We start from the raw sequence: 12,146 nt of genomic DNA on the forward strand, positions 1-12,146 counted from the left end.
ATATTAGTCATTTTGTTTTCCTTTTCAACGAAAAATACTTGGCCTTTATTTTCTGAGCTAGAATCATGGCTACCCATGTGGTTTTCTAAATTGCATCTCAAAATAGTGTATAGGCATTGTTTTGAAAAGCTTTTTATCCGTTTGAGGAACTGGGTTTCGAGGCATTTTCCTACTTATGCTGGGGTCTTCGATTATTTAAGTCCTTAAATGTTTTAAAATTGCCTATAAGGAACATTTCTGACTTCTGTATGTAGTCTGGTTCCTTGATATATAATCACCAAACTTTGAAAGTAGGTATTAGGTTTCATTAATGATTTGACTGTTTAATCAAGTTTTCATTGTAAAAGAAATCCCTGCCATTGTCATGGGGTCCTTGTTGCTAGACCACATTAAAAAGCAAGCATCTTCTTTTCTACAAGAGAGATACAAAAATGCTAGGCTGGCCTTCACAGACGTTACTGAAGCTGAACTGTAAGTCTATCTCTCTTTTTCTTTTTATTAAACGATAGGTAAGATTATGTTCCTCAACACTAAAAGGAGAATGTGGTGCGAAATGCGTGACTAATTACCAAAATTGCTTTTAAGTTATCTTATAGAATGTTTTTTTTTAAGAGAGTTTCAACCTATAGCGTCCATTCCTAATGATAGTTCTTTATCATCAGACCAAGATACCAATTAGTTTTTGGTGTAGGCGGAAATTGAACCCCAAATCTCTTATTCAACCATTAAAGATTTTACTAGTTGAATTAACTGGAACCCACAAGTTACCTTATAAAATGTTGATTGGTTATAAATCCTAATTTTCTAGTTACCGTTTTCTGATCTAAATCATATAATATAATATAAAAACCGGTTAGAATTATGAGTTTAATGAATTGTTTCATCAATGAAGTTGGGTCATAATCCACTTCACTTTTGATTCCGCGCCAGCGATTCCACTATTATTAATGATTAGTAAACATAATAATGATTAGGGAGGTGGGACAAATGAAATCCCAACAATCACTCAGATACAATTTTCACTTTATTTAATTAGGCTTTCCTTAAGTGCATTTGATGAATTTAGCTATAATTAAAAATAAATATAAAAATGAGAGAGACCACCGCACACCCTTGGTGCGATAGTCACTCCACAAGTATAAGTGCTTGTGGAGTGTGGGGGGCAAGGGCCGGAGTTTAAGTCTCCAGGAGGGAGTTCCACATATATATACATTTAGATTAGGCTAGAGTAGAATACTATCTTGTTAAAAAGAAGGAGGAGAGAAAGAGAGAGAGTATGGACCATTATGCATAAAAGGGTTAAATTTGTTGCCAATGGAATGATTTTTCAATATTTTTAGTTTTGTTAGCTTCCCAATTGCCATCCATTAAACGGTTTCCCTTGTTTATGGTATAGAACAAAATAGATATAATTTTATTTTAAGTTACTATCTGCTGCTTTTACTATAACTTATATAAGATTGATGCTCTTACATAAAGGTTGGTTGAAGAAGCAACAAATAATGATCCATGTAGCCTTGATGCTAGAATAATGACTAGAATAGCTGAAGCATCTTTCGAGATAGATGATTATTGGAGAATTGTTGATATTCTTCACAACAGGTAAATTTTGCGTGCTTTTGGCTAAAAGAGCTCAATTTAATAAAAATTACAACATTTAATGTGTTTAATTATTCACATGCATGCATTCTTTCTATTAGTGATACGTAAGCATTGCAGGTTGTCTAGTAAAGATTGGAAGCGATGGAGGCAATCCTACAAATCACTGGTGCTTCTTGGGTTCTTACTAACCCATGGTCCTGAAGAATTTGCTGAAGAATTTCAATGTGATACTGATGTTATTCAAGAGCTCGGAACATTTAAACACATAGATGAAAAAGGGTAATTAAAATGTGTAAATGTCACATTACTATATGCTTGCTTTTATTATTTTAACCCTATTTCGTTGTGATTGATGTTAGGTTCAACTGGGGTATAAGCATGCAAAAGAAATCAGACGAAATTCTTAAACTTTTGGGAGGAGGAGAGACACTCAAACAGGCACGTTTGAAAGCCCTCAAAGTAACAAAGGAAATCCAAGGATTTGGAGGTTCAATGGGTTATCCTTCGTCCTCTACTCCTTCCACAACCACTCCTTCCTCATCGTCCTCAGAAGCATCAAGATTTTCATCATTTCTCTCATGTTCTACCACAAGTCCCACATGGAATGATATAAATGAGCTAGACAAGCATCAACTGTATACACCCAAAAAAGAAGTGCTGGGAAGTTATTCACAAGGAGGTATACATGATGAGGAGAATCCTATTTTCCCAGCTACAAACAAAAATTCCGAAGGTTCACACCTATGGGATAGCCCTCGGATTCAAGAAACGGGTTCTTTACTTGATTCTGAGGATGAGGAAGATGAAAAAAAGGATGGTTTTATGAGTGGAATTTGCTCGAAGCTTGTTGGAAGTAGTCCTTCAAGAGGTAATCACGAAAAGGTCGGATTTAGGAGTGTTTCTGATGCCGGAAGGATGACGAAGAAAAGGTTTGATCGTCAGCATTCGCTTTGGTATTGATAGGGTTATGTAAATACAAGTTTTTGCTTTGGATTTGGATTTGACTTATTTTCGTGTATATATAAGTGTTATCAACCATAAGAGAATATGATTTGGCAATAAACATATTTGGACAAATTATGGAACAGCAATTCTGATGCGATTTCTTGTCTCACCCACCAAATTTTCACGTTGCTGGCATATGAAGGGACCAAATTTGCCTCCCCTTGCCCAATAACTTAGGTTTTGAACTTAGATAATATGTTTTGATACCATAATAAATTAATGTTGTTCCAAAATTTAAGTTTTAAAATAGTGAAAGTATTGTGAACATAGTATTTTTTTTTTAAAGATAAAAGTGATTTTAAGAATCTTACAACTACACAACATATATAAACTAATGTTTCATTAATAACAAAAAAAAAAAAAAAAGAGAATAATTTACACTTATTTATTAAGTTGTTAAAATATAATTTATTGACACATTAATTTATAAATTTTGTAGTATGTGTATTATTTTCTTTTAAAAAAATAATAAATTTAATTATATAACTATTATTCTACAAGTCAATTTGATCAATGTGATATCTCTACAAGTTAGCTTTACCTTTTCTTTCTTAATATGAATGAGCAGCTTCATTTCAAAATGTAAATAGATTACATAACTTCAATACAAAGAGCACTCCAGTCCTGCAATGTTACAAACAACCAATGAACTACTAACAAGAACGTTTTAAAAAGAGAAGCAACGACCTAGGTTTTCATGCTAGCTTTTATGGCTAAGCGCTTCTCAAACCCGGCACTTATAAGTTCAAAAATTAAAACCCTAATTTCAAAGGAAAAAGATGACACAAGAAATCCTTAAGAAAACTTTGCCAAAGCCAAAAAGTCTTTCACGCTCTCCAATTTCTTACACTTAATAAGATTTTTCCTCCTAAACACAATGATCACGAGCCATGTATTGGAGTGTTATTGTCAAACCATAGAGGCTAAGCAAAATCTTCAAGAAGCCTTTAAGTAATCAAGAGATTGGTTTAGAGGTTAGCGTATCAGCTGACGGCATCGGAAAGCTATGAAGAAACAAGGCTGGAGCCAGCAGTTGCAAGCTTAAGCGAGAAGCTCGGGTACTGTGTATATTTACTTGTACGAGAAATCTTGTTAGTTTGTTTGTACCACAACAATCTTCATAGTAAATTTGATGAGTTAGGTTTGACCCTATAGTGTTTTTCTTAATTAGGCTGTCACTTCCTATGTCATTTCTTGTGGTTGTGCGTGTGAGTTGTTTTGTGATAATTGATTATTTATTTTATCCACATTGCACTTGAATTTGATTAATTAATTATCCGGATACATCAAAATTAATGAAATTGGTAGTACAGCTTAGGAGTCTAAACAACATTTTTCAACCCCAAGCCCATCTTAGAGCATTCCCGTTAGTTTATCTAACTTTTTTTTTTTTCTTTTTGTCTATTTTAGCATAAGACATACATTTTCTATTTTACATAGTTAATTTTACACACAAAAAAAAAAAAAAAAACCACGTTAGATTGTTTTTCCTACACTCCATTTTATTTAAATATTTTTTTTTTGCCTTTATCTGGTTCTCTCTCATCTCTCAGGTCTCTTTGTTTTCTTCGTTCTCTCTATTCTCTCTCATCTCAACTATCTCTCTCCTCTCTGCTTTTTACTCTCTTCATTCTCTCATCTTTCAGCTCCCTCATCTCTAACATCTCAATCCTCTATGCTCTTTTTCATCGCCATCGTCATCCTTCCTCTCACTCAATATGACCCCCATCAAACCCATCACTGTCCTCTACCTTTTTCTTGATCTAACCCACCACAACTTTTCTCTTTTTCGATCTGATCAGCAACACCACAGAATCATAGGTTTTTTGGGTTGATAGTTTTTTTATCATTGATCTCACCCATAACCCAAACATGGGTTTTTTGGGTTGGGGTGAAATAGGTCGAGATGATGTTGGGTTCAGATGAAATGGGTGGGTTGAAGCAAATATTCTACTGTGGTTTTCCTTTGAATTTGGTTTGCATTTTTGTTTATTTTGGGTTGATTTTTTTGTTGATTTTGGTTTAATTTTCTGTTGATTTTGAGCCAATTTTTTTATCAAACTATAAGGTGTTGTGATGGGTTGTGGTGGTGTTGGTGGGTAGTGCTATGTTGCGGTGGTGGTTGGACAATGGTGGGTGGTTGATTGGTTCTGTCTGATCTAGAGAGAGAGAGAGAGAGAGAGAGGGAGAGAGAGTCCAATGGAAAAAGAAGAGAGGTGAGAGAAAAAATATATAATAATGAAATATACTGTTAGTGTAACAATTGTGTAAATTTACACAAATTTTTTTTTTTTTATACAAGATAGAATTTTTACTCTAATCTAATCAAAGTGTATATGTGTATGAAACTCCCTTTTGGAGATTTGAACCCTAGTCCTTACCCCCCACACTTCACAAGCATTTATACTTATGGAGTGACCATCACATCGAGGGTGTGCGGTGCATTTATACTAACTAATGTAGAAGAATTTTGGGGTTAAATATGCAAAGTTGGACACTTTTTATATTTTACATTAGGGTTCTGCTAACGAATGCCCTTAGGGCATTCGTTAAGAATTTATTTTAGGAAAGTTTTAATATCACTTTTATGGGAAATGAAAAAAACTGTCAAAACAGCTCGTGAAAACACTCCTACTTTGCTATTAACTAACACGGCCATAGATTCATAAATATCAAAAAATGTGTGATATGCAAATTTGTTTGAAATTTTTAGCCTAACACCCTTTGGCTCTGCTCTTAAGTCCTCTTACTATGGAAGCAGGTCAAGCATATGCCCTTGTTACAAGTGTCACTATGTGCTTCATTTGATGCGTGTATATAAATTTTAAAATGTCTCATTAGAATTGTTGGGCTTTAACTATTTTTGTGATGGTCTACAAAGCCCGACCGAATTAAGCTACTGTCAATAATATTTGAAGATACAATGAATCCTTTTTTGGTGTATACAATGAATCCTTTCTTATTCAAAAATTTTAAAAAAAAAATTATAAATGATTATATTAAGAGCAAAAACCCATACTCCATACTCTACAAAAGATTCGGCAGGTTGGTTCATTTTTAATCTTTAGACATCCAAGCAAATACTTTTTAGATGCCAGACCTAATTTTGGCTCGGCTGAAATTAAGTCTTGCAATCATTCCTCATTTCCTCCTTTCTAAATTCCCCATGTTAGAAATACTGAATTCATTAATATTGTATTTCTCCGTGAAAGAATATACATGAGTGCCTTTATATAGGAGGCATATGATGGCAGTACAAGTAAACGTGTAGTACAAGAATGTGTGTTATATAAGTAATCTAGTTGGGCCTAAAGCCCACAACACTACATTAACATCCCCCTCAAACTCAATGTGGATGTGAGACCAACTTGAGATTGTCAACCAATGTACGAAGGTGTCCCTTAGGATGTGACTTGGTGAAGATATCTGTAAGTTGATCTTTAGAGGAGACTGAGATCGGCTTGAGAGCACCATGGACAAGATGATAATAAAATGACAATCGATCTCGATGTGTTTAGTCCGTTCATGGAAGACATCATTGTGAGCAATATGAATGGCACTCTGGTTGTCACAATAAAGAGGAGCGGTAGAGGATGTAGACACACCTAAGTCTTTGAGAAGCCATCATAGCCAAAGGAGCTCAGATGTGGTATCAGCAAGGGCATGATATTCTGCTCCAGTACTAGAGCGGGCCACATGAGTTTGTTTCTTGCTTTGCCAAGAAATCAGAGAAGAACTAAGAAGAAAGCAATAACCAGTGGTGGACCTATGATCAATGAGATCTCTTGTCCAATCAACATCAAAAAATGCATGGAGAATAAAAGGAGACTGAGCAGAGTAGAAAAGACCATGGAAGAGAGTGCCCTTTAGGTATTGAAGAATGTGCAGAACAGCAGCATAGTGATTCAATCATGGAGCAGACAGATATTGGCTCACCTGGTGAATAGCACAGGAAATGTCTAGACAAGTAACAGCGAGATAAATTAGGCTGCCAACGAAGCGCCTGTAAAGAAAGGGATTAGACAATGGTTTCCCCCCTAAGAGAGTCAGATGCGCATTAAGCTCAACTGGAGTATCAACAGTCTTGCTATCAATAAGTCTAGCTCGAGATAAGAGTTCAGAGGCATACGTGGCTTGAGTAATATAAAGTTCATCTATAGAATGAGTGATTTCAAGACCCAAGAAGCAGCTGAGATGTCCAAGATCTTTCAACTCAAATTGCTGACTGAGGAAATCCTTGAGTTCTTGGATGCCACTAAAGTTATCACCAATTATGATCATATCATCCACATACAGGAAAAGTAAAATAGTGCATTTGTTAATGCAACGAAGAAATAAGGCAGAATCATAATGACTGGTCATGTAACCCAAGCGAGAGATGGTAGAGTTGAATTTGGCAAACCAAGCTCGTGGTGATTGTTTAAGGCCATGAAGTGCACGTCAAAGGTGACAAACCTTGTTTGATTCAATAAAGAGACCAGTAGGAGGTTGCATATAAACTTCTTTACTTAAATCCCCATTAAGGAATGCATTTTTAACATCCATCTGAAAAAATGTCTCATTTACTAGCAGTAGCAACAGCTAAGAGGGCACGAACAGATGAAATACAAGCAACCAGAGCATAGGTCTCTTCATAATCAATCTCATACTCCTGTGTAAAACCTTTTGCAACAAGAAGAGCTTTATAGCGCTCAATGGACCCGTCAGAACAAGTCTTAATCTTGTAAATCCATTTACAACCAACCACAGATTTCCTAGGGAGGAGGGTTACCAAATCCCAAGTATGGTTTTTAGATAATGCATCAAGTTTCTCTTTCATTGTAATCTGCCATAAAGGGTTAGTTGAAACCTCACGATAGGTGTGAGGCTCGTGCAGTGTAGCAAGGGCAGTGTAACAATGATAGTCAAGTAAATGTGCAGGAATGGATCTTACCCGAGTTGAGTGACGAGGTGGAATGTCTTATGCAAGATCTTCAGGCGGAGCAGGAGCAGGGGACCCAAGCTCAGGGTTGGGGTCAGGTAGCTCGTCTACGACCTGTTCATCTTTCACTTGTTCATTAAAGGGTGAAGTAGGAAAGGGATCAATGATATTTGATGGTTGGACAGAAAAGTCTATAAGAGAATCAGGAGCAACTACAGGAGGATCAGGAGCAACTACAGAAGGAATATGTGCTTCATTTGGAAAAATATCTAAGACAGAAGAGGAAGTTAGGGAGGCACAGAAGTGAGAGAGCTCGACAAAGGGGCGATGTTCCCAAAAAACAACATTGCGGGAGATACGAAGATGATGAGAAACAGGGTCATTACACCGATACCCCTTTTGAGTTTCACCATAGCCAAGAAAACAACAAAGCCTTAACCGAGGCTCAAGTTTGTTATGCTCATGTGGTTGAAGAAGAACGAAACAGGCAGAACTGAAAGAGCGAAGGTGATGATAATCTGGAGATGACCTAAAAAGGTGCTCATATGGAGTTCGATTTTGGAGGACAGGACTGGGAATGCGATTAATAGCATAAACAGCATGAAGTGCAGCTTCGGCCCAAAAAGGAGTAGGAACTTTGGCAGAAAGAAGGAGGGTACGAACAGTGTCAAGAATATGACGAAGTTTTCGTTCGGCTCTACCATTTTGCTGAGAGGTACCTAGACAAGTTAGTTTATGAACAGTGCTATAGGAAAGAAAAATAGCTTGGAAAACATATTGAGTGTGTTCAAGAGCATTATCAAATCGAAAAATTTTGATGCGTTTGGAAAACTAAGTTTCAACCATTTTTGCAAAATTACAATATAATTGCAATAATTCAGAACAATGTTTCATATGAAAAATCTAGCTATAGTGAGAGTAATCATCAACAAAGACAACAAAATATCGAGATCTACAAATACTAGAGACAGAGGAAGGCCACCAAACATTAGATTGAATAAGGTCAAAGATATTAGTGAATATTGATTCACTAGTATTGAAAGGCAAAGCTGATTGTTTTCCTAACTTACATGAAACACAATTAAAAATTTTTGTAGACACTGAACCTAACAAACCTCAAAAAGTCAATTCTTGAACTCGAGAGGAAGATGTGTGACCAAGTTGGGCATGTTAAAGTGCAAGAGAAGGAATAGAAGAAACAGCAGCAGCTGCAGCAACAAAAACAGGGCAATAAGTGGAAGACGAAGGTTGTCCACAGGAAACATTCGCCCAACTCTAGGATCGGTCCTAAGCTCCTGTCTCATCCTTGGATCCTGCACAATACACCTAGAATAATCAAATATAATGTGATAACCCAACTCAGCTAATTGTCCCACAAAAAATAAATTGCAAGAAATGTTAGGAACATTAAAGACCCTAAGAACCGAGAGGTTGGAGGTCGAAACAGAACCTTTATTATGACCAAACATTGTGGAACCATTTGCTGTGCGAATATTGAGAAGGTGTGGTGCAGGTTTAAGGTAAAAAAATAAGGACGGGTGAGGTGTCATGTGATTACAACAAGCAGAATCCAGAAGCCAAGAGGTAGGAGACATACTAGATAAAGCTGAGAGAGAAGAGGAATAAGATGCAATACCAACCATATGAATGGCATTAGCGATGATGTTTATAAAGTCATCTCTGAAAATGATGAAAGTGGATCCAGAAGACTAAGACTATGTAGAGATGGGAGCCATGGATGGGACACTTTTAATGTTAGCAACCGTAGCAGCAGAAATGGAAACAGCAGATTTCTTGCATTGATAGCAAGTCTCAATATTATGACCAAAACATTTGCAAAAATTGCAAAAAAGTTTGTTGAATTGTCGGTGACGATTGCTACAAAAGGAAGAAGACTTATCCTTGTACGTTTTTAGGCCCCTTAAACACAACCAGAATAACTTAGTTATTTAGCCAAGTGATTAGCTTAGATAAATTATGCACATATAGGTTAACACATATAAATCATATCATTGAAATAGTGCGAAAAATAAATAACACAACAATATGATAACCCAGAAAAACCAAACTAATAAAAAACCTGTGGAGGATTTAACCTAGTTATCCTCAAGGTAAAACGAATCCACTATGAAAGAATTGAAGTTTACACAATAGCAACTTAGACCACTAACATCCTATGGCTACCTTGAGTAGGAAACTTACTACCACGACCACATGACAGCTCCAAGTCTACGGACTACTTCTTTCTCAGATTCACAGCAAGTATAAACACTCCTGCTTGTGTATCTTTAAGCTCTTAATGCAGCAACTAAATGATCACCAAGCTCTCGACATCAATCTCGATCTTGATAAACCTAAGTATATGTGAAGGCAAACACCTCTAGATCTCACAAAAGATTCATATACACAGCATAAACAACAACTGCAACAACCTTTAAAACGTGGTTAGGGTTTTTACTTTTATACCTAGGGCAAAACATAAAACCCTACACGTCAAGCCGGGCTTGGGCGGATTTGGAAAAACTCTACAGAAAAACAATCTGCATGAGCTTCGATTAATCGAGTCTAATTTTTGATCGATCGAGCCAGGTAGATTTACACAGTAAATCCTGCAGTGCACTTGATTCCAATTTTACACATAAACATACTTTGAGCAAGTCCAAAAACAAGACTAAATGTTTTGATCATGGTTTGCCAACATTACAAAATGAAGTTCTAATACATTTAAGCCTAAAGTCTTACAACCCAACAAACTCCCCATTTGGCATTCCCTGACAAAACACAAACTAAACAAAGTGCTCAAAGTTACAAAAGTAGCCCATTACAAAACATTGCCTAACCAAAAAAAATTCAACCTAACTACTATCTATCAGTTGCAATTGTAGACAGCAGCATGACTGAATCAACTTGTATATTCCCGAAACACTTAACAAACACATAAACGCATGTATGGAAAATACAAGTAAAAAAAAATAAATTCTTGATTTTACATAATCATAAATTACAAAACATATATCATGAATAACCTCATAAATATAAATCAATAATCAATGTAGCACAATGTGAAACAAGAAACAGAAATAAACATATCATAATATCTCCCCCTATCATAAACAACCTAAATATATATATATATATATATATATATATATATATATATATATATATATAAATACATGATGAAGCACCTAGATACAATCTAAATCTCCACAGCTCCAAAACAACAAAAATCTCTCCCCCTATCAACAAAAACTCCTATCCGTATGAACTCCCCTTTTTTGTGACGAATTGTCAAATGGCACTCACTCATCATCAAAAGGAGGTGGTGGAGGTGATCGCCTAAAACTCGCCAAATTTGCTCTCAAAGCTTGAAGTTCAGTAAGCATGTCCACCAAAAGCTTACCATGAGCCGTTTGAACGGTCATGATAGTATCCAAATCACAACGAATGCTAGAAACATCCGAAGTAGAAGGTAGAAGAGCAGCAGCAGTAGTCGAATTGACATAATCATCAACAGCTAGATCACCTGTAAAAGGAGGAGGAGGATGAGGTGCACCAAAGGAAGACTCTACTCTAGGACATTTAGAGCTAGCTCACATATGAGCAGCCCTCTGCCAAAGCAAGGTGGCACCTATAGAAGCTATAATATAAACGGGCTCAGACGCTAAAAACTCATCTAATCCTAGATGTAATAAAATCCGATGAATAAAAACGAGAAAGAATAGACCATGAACTATAGAACTACTCCTATAAACCTCAATCAAAGAACAAATGAAAAGATGAGAAAAACTCATAGAAGCGTCCGTGACAAGCGCATACAAAAATGCACATCGCTTCAAAGGAATAGTGTGCAGATGAGAGATAGGCCAGATAGAATGACAAGAAATCCGAAAAAAGAGATAATGAATCTCGGTTAACTCGTGAGAAGTGATCTGAGGATCAAAACCCCACTAGATAAAAGACCCAATAAGATATGACATAATGTAATCAAGGGGTGGAGACTCATCGTAAGGATAAACAGGATGCTGGACCAAAGGCACCCCAAGAGCAACAGCCACTACCGAAGGAGTAATAGTGTACTCTTCACCCCGTATCCAACTCCTCACCAGAATGTAGGAATCATAGGAGTGGACAGAGAGGTTCGAGTAGAACTTTCTAATCTAGGCAACTGGAGGGGGATATGAAATTTCCAGCAAAGGAAGCCAACCCCTACTCTCAAAATTTGTCCAAATCTCACCATCTAACTCATTTAACACTACTCTCCGCTCAGCCCACATAGACCTAAAACTGTTCAGCTTCTCATACGTCTTTTGGTTTTTCTCACTCAAAAATCTCTCACTATCAAAGGTGGGGATAGAATAAGAGGAGGATTTCCTATTATCTCTAGTCTTCCTAATCGTGATGTTAAGGATCAAAAAGACAGACACAAAAGAGACAAAAAAAAAAAACAAAAAAAAAAACAAAAAACCAAGGCCAGACTGCAAGTTAGCACAAAAATATAGAAAATAACAATCCATATTATACATGAACAATATCAACACATGATGCATGCTCTAATGCAGTAAGGATAAGTTCAATTTCACTTTAAAATCACAATTGGCTTGAGCATAGAGTTTAT

The 12,146-nt window shown here is 36.3% G+C and overlaps 1 protein-coding gene across 1 annotated transcript; it reads left to right on the forward strand.

Moving 5' to 3' along the window:
• The first annotated feature begins 364 nt into the window (after positions 1–364).
• LOC142624033 (epsin-3) lies at positions 365–2,562 on the forward strand. The gene is made up of 5 exons (XM_075797533.1): positions 365–471; positions 1,480–1,602; positions 1,720–1,881; positions 1,962–2,230; positions 2,342–2,562. The coding sequence occupies exons 1-5, from the start codon at positions 365–367 to the stop codon at positions 2,560–2,562; spliced, it is 882 nt and encodes a 293-aa protein (XP_075653648.1).
• The last annotated feature ends 9,584 nt before the right edge of the window (positions 2,563–12,146 follow it).

The sequence above is a fragment of the Castanea sativa genome, chromosome 2, assembly GCF_040712315.1.
Source record: "Castanea sativa cultivar Marrone di Chiusa Pesio chromosome 2, ASM4071231v1".
Classification (NCBI taxonomy): domain Eukaryota; kingdom Viridiplantae; phylum Streptophyta; class Magnoliopsida; order Fagales; family Fagaceae; genus Castanea; species Castanea sativa.